Source organism: Syngnathus leptorhynchus, chromosome 22 (assembly GCF_054491065.1).
Source record: "Syngnathus leptorhynchus isolate UIUO chromosome 22, UIUO_Slep, whole genome shotgun sequence".
NCBI lineage: Eukaryota > Metazoa > Chordata > Actinopteri > Syngnathiformes > Syngnathidae > Syngnathus > Syngnathus leptorhynchus.
In genome coordinates, this window is record NC_141216.1 from 2,528,090 (window position 1) to 2,542,888 (window position 14,799).

At 48.5% G+C, this 14,799-nt stretch overlaps 1 protein-coding gene across 4 annotated transcripts in view; it reads right to left on the minus strand.

Moving 5' to 3' along the window:
- The window catches only part of atrnl1b (attractin-like 1b), a 34,398-nt gene that overhangs the window by 8,696 nt on the left and 10,903 nt on the right, over positions 1–14,799 (minus strand). For 3 of the 4 annotated variants that reach the window (XM_085904143.1, XM_085904144.1, XM_085904145.1), the window contains 22 exons: positions 12,714–12,797; positions 12,299–12,412; positions 12,039–12,167; positions 11,749–11,957; positions 11,508–11,682; positions 11,349–11,436; positions 11,026–11,287; positions 10,760–10,943; positions 10,524–10,678; positions 10,323–10,407; positions 10,020–10,234; positions 9,734–9,852; positions 9,438–9,570; positions 9,162–9,349; positions 8,413–8,626; positions 8,080–8,271; positions 6,540–6,764; positions 6,227–6,364; positions 6,030–6,123; positions 2,060–2,112; positions 779–873; positions 494–572 (listed from right to left, as the gene is read on the minus strand). In XM_085904143.1, coding sequence (XP_085760269.1) covers positions 494–572; positions 779–873; positions 2,060–2,112; positions 6,030–6,123; positions 6,227–6,364; positions 6,540–6,764; positions 8,080–8,271; positions 8,413–8,626; positions 9,162–9,349; positions 9,438–9,570; positions 9,734–9,852; positions 10,020–10,234; positions 10,323–10,407; positions 10,524–10,678; positions 10,760–10,943; positions 11,026–11,287; positions 11,349–11,436; positions 11,508–11,682; positions 11,749–11,957; positions 12,039–12,167; positions 12,299–12,412; positions 12,714–12,797 — 3,230 coding nt within the window. Of the gene's footprint in view, positions 1–493; positions 573–778; positions 874–2,059; positions 2,113–6,029; positions 6,124–6,226; positions 6,365–6,539; positions 6,765–8,079; positions 8,272–8,412; positions 8,627–9,161; positions 9,350–9,437; positions 9,571–9,733; positions 9,853–10,019; positions 10,235–10,322; positions 10,408–10,523; positions 10,679–10,759; positions 10,944–11,025; positions 11,288–11,348; positions 11,437–11,507; positions 11,683–11,748; positions 11,958–12,038; positions 12,168–12,298; positions 12,413–12,713; positions 12,798–13,042; positions 13,913–14,799 lie in introns of those variants that run through there. The other variant, XM_085904142.1, reaches the window with a different exon arrangement.

Genomic DNA, 14,799 nt, shown 5'->3' on the forward strand with positions numbered 1-14,799 from the left:
TTTCTCAGCTTTAATTTAAGCTATCGGGTACTCGCAGAAGCTGCTGATGCCAGACGCGCCGATACTTTAGGTAACGACAATAAAAATCTGCTAATTCCTCCTCAGCAGTAGTTGGCGCTATGCTGGAACGTTTGTATTTTTTCAAACGGCACTTTTAAAAGCACATTGTGTCGGAAATGCGCAAGTCAAATAAAGATGCCTTGCCTTCTCTGGCTAGTTCCTGACCGCAAATGTTTTACATTGACATGTAAACCACGGTTAATTTGGTTTTATATTTGTATGGCAGTTAATATTAAAAAATGAGATGCATCGGTGCCACTGACATTTACTACCCCCTTCCTTTATGGCCGTTAAAATTAAGAGAGTGTTTTATTATTCTCAAGGTATTATCACCCAAGCGGCTAACGTCTGTGTTGAATTCAAACGTTGCTTGATGGGCAAAGTTTTGAGCGGGAAACGCGTTCGATTCATTTCTCCCATTTAAAGTAAATACCTGTCGATCCCACGGACCAAGTGACATTGAGGTTGAAGTTGTTGGAGGCATTAATGAACATTTCCAAGTTCTTGTTGGCCTTTGGATGAGAAACAAAAGTGGAGGAGAAATCAGGCATAAAAGGGAACATGAATCCCGTCGTGTTCTCGATAAGCCGAGAATACATTTGGAGCTGCGAGTCACCGAGTCGTCATGGATGGCGTTAAAATTATTGAGTGGCAACGGCAAATTACATCGGGGGCGGGCAAATAGGACTGAGTCACTTGTCGACTCGCTTTGAGTTACCTGCTCGGGCGAGGCCATGAAGTTGATGGCCGTGTAGTGGTTATCGTCTTCTTGGATGAGACTGAAGGTGAAGTGGTAGTCGATGAGTAGATTGTCTGTTGGAGAAATGACCAAGACGTGTTGTTAAACGCTTCGTGGCGCCACCTCTATGAAGAGAAATTTATTTGCAAAACTGAAAATATCCCAAAAATGGTCCGAGCAGGAGTCTGACTGATGAACATGAAGTGAAATCAAAACTTGATTGTAATCGTGCGATGCAATCAGGGTGTCCAATTTTCTCATCAAGAGCAAAAAAAAAAAATAATTAACAGCAGGCTCCAAAACTCAACAATGATTAATAAATACTGACAGAATTTTGTCATCATTTGCTACATGAATGCAAATTTTTTTTTTTTACGATCATGTCCAATTTACACCAGCACACAAGTTCAGTCTTGAGTAAATATGTGAATGATTTGATTTACGTGTGCAAAAAACGAGACAAACACAATGGCATCTTGCGTTCCAGTGTCGCCTCAGCGTGTTCCGTCGGTAACAGAGAGGTCGGGACAAAGTGTCGATGATGCGCCGAGGTTAATACAGGCCCGGGGCTTGAACTTCTCTTCTTCTCATTGAGCTTGGCGTCACGCGATGGCATTTCAAAAGGGGACAAAAGCTTGGCTGAAGCTCTGTTGTCTAAAGAGTGTGACGCGAGAGTGGGGGGGGGGTGTATATTTATATAAGATGCACCGTGAAGGGCAGTGGCTCGAGCACATTAACGTACAAAGTGACACCATCTGGGTCACCTTTTGTTTTCCCGAGTCCATTGTTCTATGGTGTTCCACAGGGCTCTGTTTTAGGGCTTCTTTTATTTGTACTCTTTTGAATGGTTTTGCTCACCCTGCAAGGCCACCGAGGTCGCTTTTAGGCAAATCACTAAAAGTCTTACATATGCGCTTTCAATGTGATGAGTCATCCTCTAAGGGCATAACAAGAATGTGGCCCGTGATGTAATCCAGTGTGACACGTCGGCTCGAAAACGAGCGAAGAAGTAAGTGGGCGACTGAGTGCCCCCCCTCCCCTCCCCTCCCCTTGATTAGCTCAGATCGCTCACTCCTCGTGATGCGCTTGACATTTTCACGGCAAGTCATTCTGTCAGCGAGCAAGCGCGGCGGGTGGCAAAGCGCTAAGACGCCCCATCTGCCGCCGGCCGGGCTTCAAGTAAAGACGGCGGAAAGATCCAAGACGGCGCGGCTGGGAATAATCAAGTAGTGCGTGTGAATGCGGTGGCAATGTACTCACAGTAACAGGTTCCCCTGAGTGGATTGCCAAGGTAACGGTTTTCTGAGTCACACCTGCACAGAAGAAAGAAGAGCCAGATGATTGCAGAGCACTTGTGACACGGTGACAAGAAATCCTACTGAACGGAAAAATAATCCGCCATGTGTAAATCCGGGTGTTTTTTTTTTTTTTTTCAACGAAATTGCACAATATGTAAATGATTATATTTTGGAGATGCAAGTCGCCAACGGCGACACGAACGTTGTTTTGCATCATGCGAAAACTCGGATGTTGCTATTTGATAAGCGCAAGCAGGCGGCAAACATCTTTGCGGGGCTCCGAGCAAAACCGACTTTCATCTACCATTTTGGACTCGGCTCAAAAAAAAAAAAAAAAAGTTGAGTCATACAAAACTTAAGCGGTTAGCTCTTAAATAAATTCAAAAGTGAAAAGATAGCGACAGAAATTCTAAACTCAAAAGTCTCGGTCGAGAGCGTCGGACAATCATTCTCCGGCAAATAAATTGGCCTTCTCGAGCTGAAACAAAAATATCTCTGGATGCACTTCTGCAGAGCATTCTGGAAACACAATAAGCGTGCAATTAACATGTGGCCTGCGTGAAATGACTGTAAAGCCGGAGCCAATTAATCGACCAACGCCACTAATGAGGGTCCTAACTCGAGGGGCTAAAATTAAAATGGGCTGTGAGGGGGGGGAAAATAAAGAGTTGCTGGACTGGCTGGCGTTTGCCTCCGAGCCATTGTTGTCATTTGACAGACGTTGTGGTTTCCGAGCCCCGCCGGCATCTCGCGACAAAACAGACGCACACACCATCTGAACGACAAAGATGGAAAGCGGCATGACTAAACAGCGTCCGGCCTTTAGTCTGTCTGTGAGGACGCGAGCGATGACAGCAGTACTTGTGAGCTTTGATTGCTATCAGGGAGAGAATGTCAGATCGTTTGAATCACCAGCCGGCCTTTTTTTGCTGTTCAGGAAAGGAAGAGAAGAATCACTGCAAGCAAACTCTATTTTGGACGTTCTCAACTGAGTCATTTGTCAGAATGAACCGAATCGTATGTTAAGTCTAACCCTGTATTCACGTTCAAGAGAATCGAATCATAATTTGATTCAACCGAATCTTTTCTTTCACGAATCGTACTGTATCGGGAGAATCGGATCACATCTGGATTTGAGCGAAACCTAATTCGATTCAACCGAATCGTTGTCTTTTATATTGGAAGTTTGAACGAATCGGTTGGCTTGTCCCGAAACCAAGGACGAGCGTGAGAGAAAACAAATAGACGGACGATCACTGATGGAGATGCAGAGCCTCAATTATGAGCGGGAACATATGGCGGGCCTCATTAGGATGCGTTGCTCTACCTGCTCCCTCCTCACCCCCACCTACGCATGGCTCCTTCCATCTATACAAGCTTTTGATTCATTTAATGCTCCACAGTACATTCGGAAGTCATGGCCGTGACATAACGACATTTTGACCTGCTAGATGGCTTATTATTATGATTATTATTATTACATAGCATTCACGTGCGCCGCAATGTGCTAAGGGAGCGTTGGAGCTTGCGAATCTCCATTAAGGCCGCGCGTCGGTGTCACGGAGCTTGTATTTTATGCGCGCTTGGGACGATAAGGCGCAATCAAAGTGTCAGAGGAGATTGTGTGCGGGAGGGCGGCCCGCTGAGCCGCAAAGGCGACGCTCTATTACTACCACAAAGGTGGCACTTATGAAGCATTAAGGGCAACGTGCGCTTTATGCGTCGCTCGTATTTCCAGCGAGCGTACCAACAACTTGGTAATATAGCTAGTCGACATTCACGAAATTGTAACTGGTTAAGATTTGAGTTTGACTTTGTAAACACAAGCGGCTTTTAATTTGTTATGCCGCCCCCCCCCCTTGCTTGTCGGTAGCTTTTAGCGGGCAAATGACAAATAGATTGAAACGGATGCACGGCGTGGAACTAAATGCATGCTTTCAGAGTATTAAGTGACATGATCGAGTATCACTTTGACATCATATCCAAGCGGCGAAGCTACTAAAAGGTCAAGCAAGCGTCTGGCTGGCTGTTTAAAAGGCAAAGGAAAAAAAAGACGCCGCCACGCGCTTTTGTGCGACGGAAAAATATGTGCCCGTGTATTGCGCAACTCATCTTAATTTCATCTCCATCTGCACGAACGCGCACGCGCTCCGTCGTTACCTTGTATCTTAATTTAATCACCGCATATCCGAGCTGAAGGCACATGAAAACGCCACTTTTTTTTTTGTACTCATGGCGGCATCTATTGTTTACAAAAACAATTCCATCCCGCGCTAATGTACCCTCACTTCGTTAGGGCGTCCATTACGACGAGGCCCCTAATGGCGTTCGGTGCATGCATGCGTGAACACGCGTGCGAAAAGATACAGACTCATTTTGCAGCGGGGGGTCTTTGTTCAAGGGCCACTTCTGAGAAGAAGCTGACAAGGGCGGCTGGTGCACAGGGAGGGGGGGGGGGGCGCGCACTGATTACAGGTAATGAGATACCGGCAATGACATCACCAAACAGCACACCAAGAAAACGATTAATCAATATAGCAATTTGATTAGAGTGGAAACGGGTAATTACTTGAGCGTGCTAATGCTTGAAGGTGAAAATGCATTTTGATTTTCAAGATTAGATACCTTCGCAACACTTTGCTACCAAATAACGCTGCTTGATAATCAGCGCCTTAATCGGATTGGGCAGAAATGGGACTGCGAGTTGGGAAGGGAAGGCGGAGGGCATCTGTGTGTTCTCTGTTCCTGGCTTAATTTTAATTTGATAATCAGTAATGGGCAGGAGGAAGCGTCCCAAATCTGGTAGGTGGGCAGATACCACCCGCCCGCCGCTATATGGCTCCCGATTGGCCTGCTGGTGTCTGGTCTGCTTGGTTATTTGTAGCAATTGTTAGCCACCTGCTACAACACGGAAGGGACATTTTTAAGTTCATTTATGGCTTGCTTGTATTTTGTTCCAATAGAATATTAAAAAAAAAAAAAAAAACACGCCATGGAGCGAATCGTTTAAATCCGCAAAATGAATCGAATGACTCTCCGACACTTTGCAAACGGCCGAGTCTGCATTTTTTTTTTGCAGATTTTCTCAAAACAGGCCGAATTTGATCACATTGTATGAATTTGCATGAGCCATTAAAAAGCCCTCGGCATCCATTTTGCTTACAAGTTGGAAAGCGGACGGCTAAGTGGGGATGGTCCTCCCACACCTTGAGGGAGAATTGACCCCGTCAGCAGTAATCATGCTGGAGGTGCACTTTCTGATCAACACCACACTCCTGTTTTCGCTTTTCAAGCACTAAGAAAAAAAAAAAAGAAGAATCCAACCTGGAAGGGCAGCTGATCTCTTAAGGTCAGACCATCACCGCTTATGACTGAGCCATAAAAAAAAAAAAGTCATGAGTAACAATGAGATGCAAATGAAGCCGAGAGGTTCCGCTTCCAATACGAGTGGTGCTCTTGTCGCTTTCAACTTTGGTGATGCAATTAGGAGGAAAAGGTGAGTGAAAGTCAGTGGGCCTTAATGTTATCCAAATCCCATTAATTCCCCCCTAATGTGTAGATGCTTATCTGGAGTGTCCTCCTTCTGACTTCTCCTTGACGCCAATAATGAGTCGCCGGAACGCGAGCAGCCGACAGTTACGTTTGAAAGTTGGGGTTAAAAAAAAAAAGTCGCCGACCTCCATTTTGTGATTTGTTTTGATGTGCCTCTATTCATCACGCCGTCTGATTTCATTAAAAGAAAAACCTGCAGGGCAGATTTGCAAATTGCAAACTTTCAAACAAAAATGTGGCGTCATTAATAACTGGGGATGAAAAATTCGGAATGTTCTGAACTCCTGTTTCCCCTTTCGTGATGTTTCCAGTAGCTGAATGATTTTTGGGACAGCAATTGAGCTGAGATATGATTGTGTTGGTAAGCAAGTGTTACTCACAGCTGGCACTGGTCCCCTTTGATGCCCTTGGTGGTGCAGAAGCACTTGCCAGTTAGCACCTGGCACATATTCGCATGGCCGTTGCACTTGCAGGCTGGATGGGGAGAATACGGAAAAGAGGAGATGAGAGCTACACATCGACAACAATAATCAACTCAATTATAAACTACCCCATGAGCGTCGCCAGTCAGACTCACCTTGGCATTTGCCGCCGTTGGTAGGGTCGCCGTGGTAACCGACCATGCAGCTCTGACAGTGAACGCCGGTGGTCAGGTTGCGGCACTGCTCGCACACGCTGCCGTTGGTGCACGTGCTGTGGCCGTTGCACTGACACGCTACGTGTTAAAAGATGGACTCCATTCAATATTTTGCTTTTTGACATGACAAAGTGTAGGGTTGCGGGAATCCGCAGGGAGGGATCGCTTCCCCGCGCGTGTGCCGAAACCAGACACCCGATCAAAGAGCGCCAGAGAGTCGATACGCCAGCCCGACGGGAAGCGGGTTCCTCACCGGGGCAGTGAATGAAGGACCACTCGTAGCCTTTGTCCTTGGGGCAGACGGCGGGCTCCAGGCTCATGTCGTGGGACTGGCCCAGCTTGGCGGGCCTCTTTATGGGGCCCCGGTACGAGCCCTCCGTGCACAGGCCCTTGCCCGTGCTGCTGGGGTCGGCGCACCAGCCGCACTCGGGCTGCTCCAGGCACTGGCCGCACGTCCGCAGACCCGAGCAGTTCTGGGCTGAGGAACAAAAAGACGTTTGAACCCGCCGGCTGCATTCCAAAAAAGGATTCCTGCTAAACGTTTAGCAGGTCACCTTGACGCCAACATCTGCATTGAGAATTGGGGCTGCAGTGTGAGAGGATTTCATTCTGTGGGATTTCTCAGCCTTGTATAGATTAAGGTGCTTTCAAGTGCCGGACGGCGGGGCATTAACGCGTTATCTGTTAAGCTGTCAGAACAACAGATGTGAGAGCAGATACAAGGAGAAGTCTTTTGGTTTTTAACGATGAGGGGGGGGGAATTAAAAAAAAAAAAAAAGGCGTTCAAGTAGCACCTTCAGCCTGAGCTGGAAAAGGCTTCGATCCAGTTTTGCTTTGTCGGACGTTTCATCGCTGGACGAGTCGAGCGGTTGCCACTTTGGCCGCCAGACGAAAAAGCACAAATGTCGCCGCCATCTTCAAGAGGTAGACATTGACTGAGTGCTTTTTTTTTTGTGTGTTCTTTTCTTTTAATGTCTCTTCATGTCAAACAAATCTCCAACTAGTCTGCTAATGGATGTGTCGCCATGACAACACATGGCCATTTAATTGTGTTGTGACGAGCGAGTGGAGGGCTTTAAGTGGCAGACGGCGCAGGGACGAGGCTGTCTAAGCGCGACGGATGAAGAGTTTTTTTTTTTGGTTTTTTTTAAATCCAAAACGCACACACACACACACACACACTTACACATAAAGCATGCCGGAATCAATAAGAAACACAACCACGCGCAACCTCAGCATGGATTTTGACAGGTAAATCAATTCTGGCAAGCAAGTGAATCCTGTGCTCGGAGTCGCTGCATAAATTGGACGGCAAGTTTGACAAGGTTGCAAAAAAATGAAATCTTTTATGGCTGAGACGTACAATCGTCTCGTCTTTTGCTTTGACTTTTTACAATGCCTGCCCGAGATTCGGCTACACGCGAGAGGATCCTCTGTATTGTACCATTCTCGACTGCATGTCAATTTAACTTCCATTACCTTCTCCTCACGGCCTTTAATAAACTTCTCAAAGGCCGCAAACGGCACAGAGTCAATTTGCGGCTCAGCGGCCACGAGGGAAATCAAAACGGCGAGAGGGATGCTGCACGCGACTAATTGGGCATAACAACGGCCCCAAAACACCTCTCAAATCCAATCACAAAACACTAACGCTGGAGTTAGTTTGCTTTTTCTTGTCCGCTGTCTTGAGCACTGAGTGGCAAACAACAAAATCCACAATGGTGTATATTTACAGGAGCTGGGAATTGAGCCCTGCGGAACTACTATTTTGTTTTTTGGGATGCGGCGCTTACCCAGGCACTCTCCCGTCTGCCACTCCAGACACTGGCCGTAAGGGAAGGAGATGACATAGGCGGTGGAGTCCACGCAGCGCTTGGCGCTGCTGCACCACATGCACTCCATGGCCTGGCTGGTGCAGTTGGCGCAGGTGGTGTGCAGAGAGCACGGCTTCTTACAGGGGAGGCGGGAGCTCTGATTGGGGTTTCCTGCAAGACACAAAATTTGCCCAAATGCATTTATTTCGCAGTACTTGTTGATGCGACTCAAAACGATTCATCGATCAAAATTGTTGGAACAATTAGCGATTCGCCAACAAATTCTGGGATTTTTGAGTCGATGATACTCACCAGTGGCTTTTTCGCAAATGAGGCCGTGCGCCGTGGCGGTGCACGGGTTGGCCCTGAGGCCCGACACCTGCGGTTCCTCCAGGTAGGCGCAGAAACCAGAGTCGCTGGGCTCGCCGGGCAGCCAGCGCAGGCTGCTGTTGGTGAAAGGTGACATGTCCTCCCAGCCCCAGTACGACACGTTGATCTTCCTCAGGCCCACCCAGGGCGACAAGCGCTGAGGGACACAGCGGATATTTAACACCTCAACGCCTCCACCCGCCCGACGATATTTAGAAGGCGGATAACCGCCGTGACTGCGCTGCTCTGTTGCATCGCTTAAAAATACATTCATTCAGAGGACTGAGAATGTCATAAAAAAAAAAAAAATAATAAATAAAAAAAAACAGGCAGGAGAAATAATTTCACAGATGATTTCTTCACTTGCCTTCCGGGCTTGAATCTCAAATGTAAAAGTGGAGGGGCAGGGGGGGGGGGGGGGGGGGCAGGCTTGCGGACTGACAACAAACAATATCCCGAGGACTTGCGACAAGCAGAACCGAGTTGAAATCAGAACGGGGATGTGATAGGGGGAGCATTAATCAAGAGAATTTGTACAACTTTTCCCTAAGGACAAAAACAGATTTATGAGTATTTATCTGGGATACTGTCTCTCTGTTTAATTGATCATCCAGACTGGGCATGCTGGAAGTGTGGAATAGAAAAAGCGTCCTGGGAAATGCCGAGGCTTTTTCCAACCGCTCGGTACCTACCTTGTCCAGCCGCTGTAGCTTCTTCAGCTCATCCAGAACAAAGTCCACCTGCTTGGCGGTGGTGAGCGAGGCGATGTTGCCCTGGAGATTCTTGCAGTAGTGCTTGGCGTTGTCGTAGCTCTCGCGGCTGGAGTTGATCCGCAGGCAGGCCTCGCCCACTTGACTCCAGCCCTCGCTGCATTGTTGTGCTGACAAAAAAAAAAAAAAAAAAAAAAAAAAAAAGGAAAATGTCAGCTTTCCACCACAACTCCTCGTGCTTTGAACTCATTGTCTTACCGGGCAGGGCGTGGCACTCGGACTGGCTCTGGTCCCACTGACAGTTGAGGTTGAGCGAGCAGCTCTTGCAGTTGGCCAGCTTGCTGCACACCCGCTCGTTGCGCACGGGGCAGGCGGTGAAGTTCTGCACGTTCTGAGGTGAGGAACACAGAAGAGGTCGGGGGTGTTAAACCCAAAGTTTAAAAAGCTGAGGGGCACTTTTATTTATTTATAACTCCTTGTTAAGGTACTCTTGAGTAAAGAGAAGCCTAGACAAAAGAAAATGGCGCTCTGGCGCCCCCTGTGGGTGGACTCACAAGTGTACAATTGGTGTGCGCTGAGATGCACTTCTTATCGTCACACCACTGGCATCCGTTGGTGTTTGCCGTGCAGCTGGTGCAGTCCGAGAAGCGGTAGCAGAGCTCGTCCACGGTAGCTGAAGAAATGAGATGGGAGGGTGATTACATTTTTAGTTATTTATTTAAGTTAAATATGCCAAGTTTAAATTACTAGTAGAAGTTGACTCCTTATGATATTTATATTGACTATAATTAAAAATATGACCTGCATGATTGACAATTCAAGTGTGGACTCGATCCCCACCTGGTTTTGCAGGACAAAAAGGGGCAGGGCTGATGCTGCCCGTGCTCATGCCGGCTTCCCAGGGCAGGCAGCGGCCTTTGCTCCAGATACAGCGCACACCCGGGCCAGCCCGAGCGCAGCCCTCCTCTGTGCGGAAAGCTCGGCAACTGGGCGGCCGATACACCAGCACGTCATTGAGCAGGACGCCGGAGAAGCCGCCGAATATGTACATGGACCTGGCGAGGGAAAGACGGGTCGGGTCAGGTCGGGATGGGCGTTGTGTCCTTCCGCCGTCGGCAGCGCGCCGGAGGTTTTGCGACTCACCCGTTGCCGACCACTGCGGAGTGTCCGAAGCGGTTGACGTCCCTGTGCAGGTTGGGCTTGGGCAGGGTCCTCCACTCGTCGCACGCTGAGAAGAAACAACATGGAAGGGAGGATTAGGCTCAATTATTTCAGATTTAAAAAAATAATAATTTCATCTAAACAGCAATCATATAGCGATCCTATTGCCTCGGCGGACTTTACCGATGTCATACGCCAGGAAATCGGCCGAGAAGCACTTGGCGCCGTTGCTTAGCGACGTGTCATTATGCGTGTTGCCGCCGAAGACCAGCAGGGTGCCGCTAAGGAGCACGGCCGAGTGGAGGTAGCGGGGGGAGTTGCTTTCTCGCAGGATGAACCTGCGGCGGCAATGTTCAAGATCGACACGTAGGATGATTTGACCAAAGTGATGAGCTTGACAAAAAAAAAAAAAAGCGTACCAGGTGCGCGTGTTGACGTCGTAGCGGTAGAGGTCGTCCACCAGGCCAAACTTGCTGGCCGGCAGCGCCTTGTAGCCTCCGTGGACAAAAACGCTGCCGCTGGCTTGATAATACGTGCTGGTGTGGCCGTAACCGCCCTGCGGAATGGCACCTTTGGTCTCCGGCACCATCCAAGTGTTGGTCCCTGTAGGATGCAAATGGAAAGTTTTTTGATTTCTACTGACAGTAGCCGTGATTGTTTTGAAAATGTCAGCAGGATGACTCACTCAGATTATACTCCTGGACGTTGCTGATGTAGCTGTAGAGGGGCGAGTAGCCGAAGATGACTAGCATGACCGCCTCGCCGCTGTCCAGGACGACGCAGTGCGCCGTGTGACCTTCCACCGCGTACATGTGCACCTGAGCGGGCGAGCCCGCCAGGGGATACTTGCGCTGCCACGCTCGGGCGGGGATGTTGAACACCCACAGCTCGTCCGTCACGTTGGCCCAGCCCGACTCCAGTTTCCCGCCGAACATGAAAATGTCCTCCTGAGCGCGGGAGAAGACGCGTGAGGTGACGCCGGACTCCAGTTGGATCGTTAGCGGTTACCTGGTAGGATGCGAGCGAGTGGCTGTATCTGGGCACGGGGCCGTTGTTGACCGGCACCGTATTCCAAATGCCGCTCTCCAGGTTGTAGCTGTGAGGAAATCAAATGCTTAGCAAAAGATGCACACTGGAAGATTAACCGAGTGTTCAGGCACGCCTTACTTGAGGATCATCTGGAAGGAGGTGGCGTTAAAGGTGTAGCCGCCCACCACCCACATGACCTTGTCCTGCACCACCGCCCTGTGGGAAGCTCGGCCCAGAGAGGTGCCGAAGGGCTTGACGCTGGGCAACACCCAGAACGACTCGGTGGACGGCACGCTGAGCGAGCAATCCGGGCCTGGGAAGGGTTCAGAAAGTCATCGTGTTACGTTCCTACTTCCGTCACGTCTTGCGCTGTTCTCACCTTGCCAGCTGTCGTTGCAAACGCAAAGCTTCTCGCCGGTGAGGTCGCAGTAGCCACGGTCGGGGCTGCCGCAGTTGTTGCGGCAGTACGGGATGTCGCAGGCTTCCCCCTTCCAGTACTTGTCGCACTCGCAGTATACGCGGCTGGCCGCCGAATTGCCCGGCGTGCATTTCCCGTGGCCTGAGCAGTTGCTGGGACACGAGTTGATCCTGGATGGAAGCGTTACGGCGTCAAGTAAATTGTGCATTGACAATAAAACACCGTTCGTTCGGGTCGTGGGATGCGCTCACGAGTAAAATATTTCAAATCCAGTCAAGTTATAGGCCGCGTCGCTGAAGAAGTGCAGCATTGCATAGCCCGAGGTCGTCTCCACTTCGGGAACGGTTTCGTTCCCCCGCACCTCCGGTACGATGAGGCCGCTGTGAACCAAAACACAAAGTCAGCTACTGTTTTGTAGTATCGGTGTCATGATATTGATATTGGAGCATTTTTATGAGTACAGGTATAGCCAGATGGTATGGGACAGCAAAATAGATTGGGAGCTGCTCACCTGAAAACGGCAACCAGGGGAGCGTATACGGAGTCTCCATCATAAATGTACATGTGGTCCCAGCTGCATTCCGTAGCAAAGTGATTGAAGCGTAAGCGAAGCACGGCATTCGGGCTGTTAGCAAAAGAGCAAAAACAAAGCAAATTTAGCATGTTGACATTGATGTCTACTTACCGAATGAGAGTTGGAATTGCCAGAATATTTTAGCCAATGTCAGAGCAAAAAGGTAAATGCACTGCAGCAAGTACACTACAGTATAAATGCAATTCTTGGCGGTTGCCGTGGCAACTCAAGAGGTGGTGCAGGTTCAGTAATGTCTGCATCTCTCTGAATCACGGTCAATTATGACCAAGCGCTTTCAAAATGGATACATTGCGCCCAGACGCATTGGTAAACATGAATCTGAGTTACTCACTAGCCCTCGATCAGCCAGGTGCACTTTGTTTTGTACTTGTAGTTGATCGGACCGTCCGTCAGGAAGCCCGAGGGCTCGCTCAACCTGAAAAGGAAAAACACAGAAGGGGAGCTGATCAGATTCAACTCAAAATTAAAAAAAAAAAAAAGTAGGTCGTTACAGGACGGGCATCGTGCGTGACAAAAATAAATCATCCCAGTGGCACTGATCGGACACGCCGAAAAGTCCCAACAACAACTTCAACTGCATTTTAAGTAGCCTCGCATGCAATATTGATATGACATCAATGCTGTCATAAATAATAAGTCAAATTATTTTGACAAACTTACTTAAACCTGCCCTGGCAATGCTGGCACTGGTCTCCCACCCAACCTGGCTCGCACATGCACGACCCGTTGAGACATTTCCCGGACAGGCACGGCTTGTCACAGGCTTTAGGTGGCGAGGAGTGGGCGAACACAAGCAAGTGGACCAGAACCCACCCCCCCAGAAAGTATCTTCCATAGGCTAGTTGAGCCGGACATCCATTTTTCCATCCGAAATCCATTTTGGGGGAAAATTGCAACAGTGCTTCAAGTGGGACTAAAAAAGTTCCGCATATTTAAACTGCATTCAAAGCATTTGGAGCAATCGCTAGTTTGCACAATCGGGTTTAAAGACTCTTTTTACCCGAGAGCTAATGCATCATCTGTTAGCCCGTTTAGCTGATCCGCAGCGTCCCAGCATTGATTCATGACCGCTCTCCTTTTTTTCTCCCCCTCGCTCTCTCTCTTTCAAATCGCAGCCATTTTTAACGCGTCAACAATCCTCAAGACAACCAGCAGGGAGTCGCAACACGCCGCGATCCCTTCCACAAGCCGCTGCAACGGTGCCAGACAGCGTGCACGGGAGAACAAAGGCTCGAAGCCCCCGGAACCAGAGCGAGGGCTGCGGCCGCCAACATGGATGTGGAGGTCCGGGGAGGAGGCGGAGGATGTACTGTCACCGACTGGAACAGTGGAAGCGGGGTTAGGGAAGCACTTGCAGCGCTTGTTTGAGCCTGCTTGCGCCGCCCTTCGCCCCGATCGGCGACTTGGCCTCCGCGGTGTGTTATTTTACTCCGAAATTAGAAAGTTTCAAGGGAAAAATCAGCGTTGTAGCTGTCTAAACATGATAATAATTGGCAGCGAACGCGACTCCCGACAGCTCCCCAGGTTAGAGAAAACCAAACAAAATGTGCGCATGTGCAATGGAGGACTCCCATTTAAAGGGACAGACCGTTTTTCTGTGGGGGGGGGGGGCGTGTTCTTTATGTAAACAAACCATTATTTCACAACTACAGTAACTTTTATTTCGATGTCGTGTGTTTTTATCTTTATGTACTACATTGATACCAGAAATAAACTAAAATAAGGAAAGAATCATTTCTTACAACATTTAGACGTACCATGTTTTGAGCACGCGCACTAGCTCCAATATAGATTATTTTATTCTCACCAGAAGATGGCAGTGCCAAACAATATTTTGAAGAAGCTGCAAAGCACAATTAAATATTGTATGGACTTAACTATTTATTTTATCTATGTGGAAAGTACCCATGTAAAGACGCTATGGAGTATTTTCATGATTCGAGATTTAATGTTTTTTGTCCTGCACAGTAAGTGTTCATTTTTTTTTTCACTTAAAGCTTAAAGTTAGCGTTGCAAATGTTGAAATTGTGATTTAAATACATAAAAGTGTCATGAAATATACAATCCACTTGAGTACCCTCCCTATTTTCCAACCATAACGCCAAACTAATATTATTGCTCACGATGCACCGCACGCTCGTCTCATCTCCACAAGGTGTTTTCGCTCCCCGTTCCCCAAACAACGTGGAAGCAACCAAAAGAGACGCTTTGGAAATTCCCAGACGTAACAGTCAGCCCAGGCACCAGATTAGATGAAAATGTCCAAATGAAAGGCTGAGGAGGCGGTGGGGTTAGGAGGGTCTTTTCTTTGCACCAACTTGGCTGAGGCCCAAGAATTGAGGGTTCAATTTGGAGTTGATTCAGTAACCTTTGACCTGTGATTCACTGCCGAGGAATGCTCTTTATGTGACAGTCGT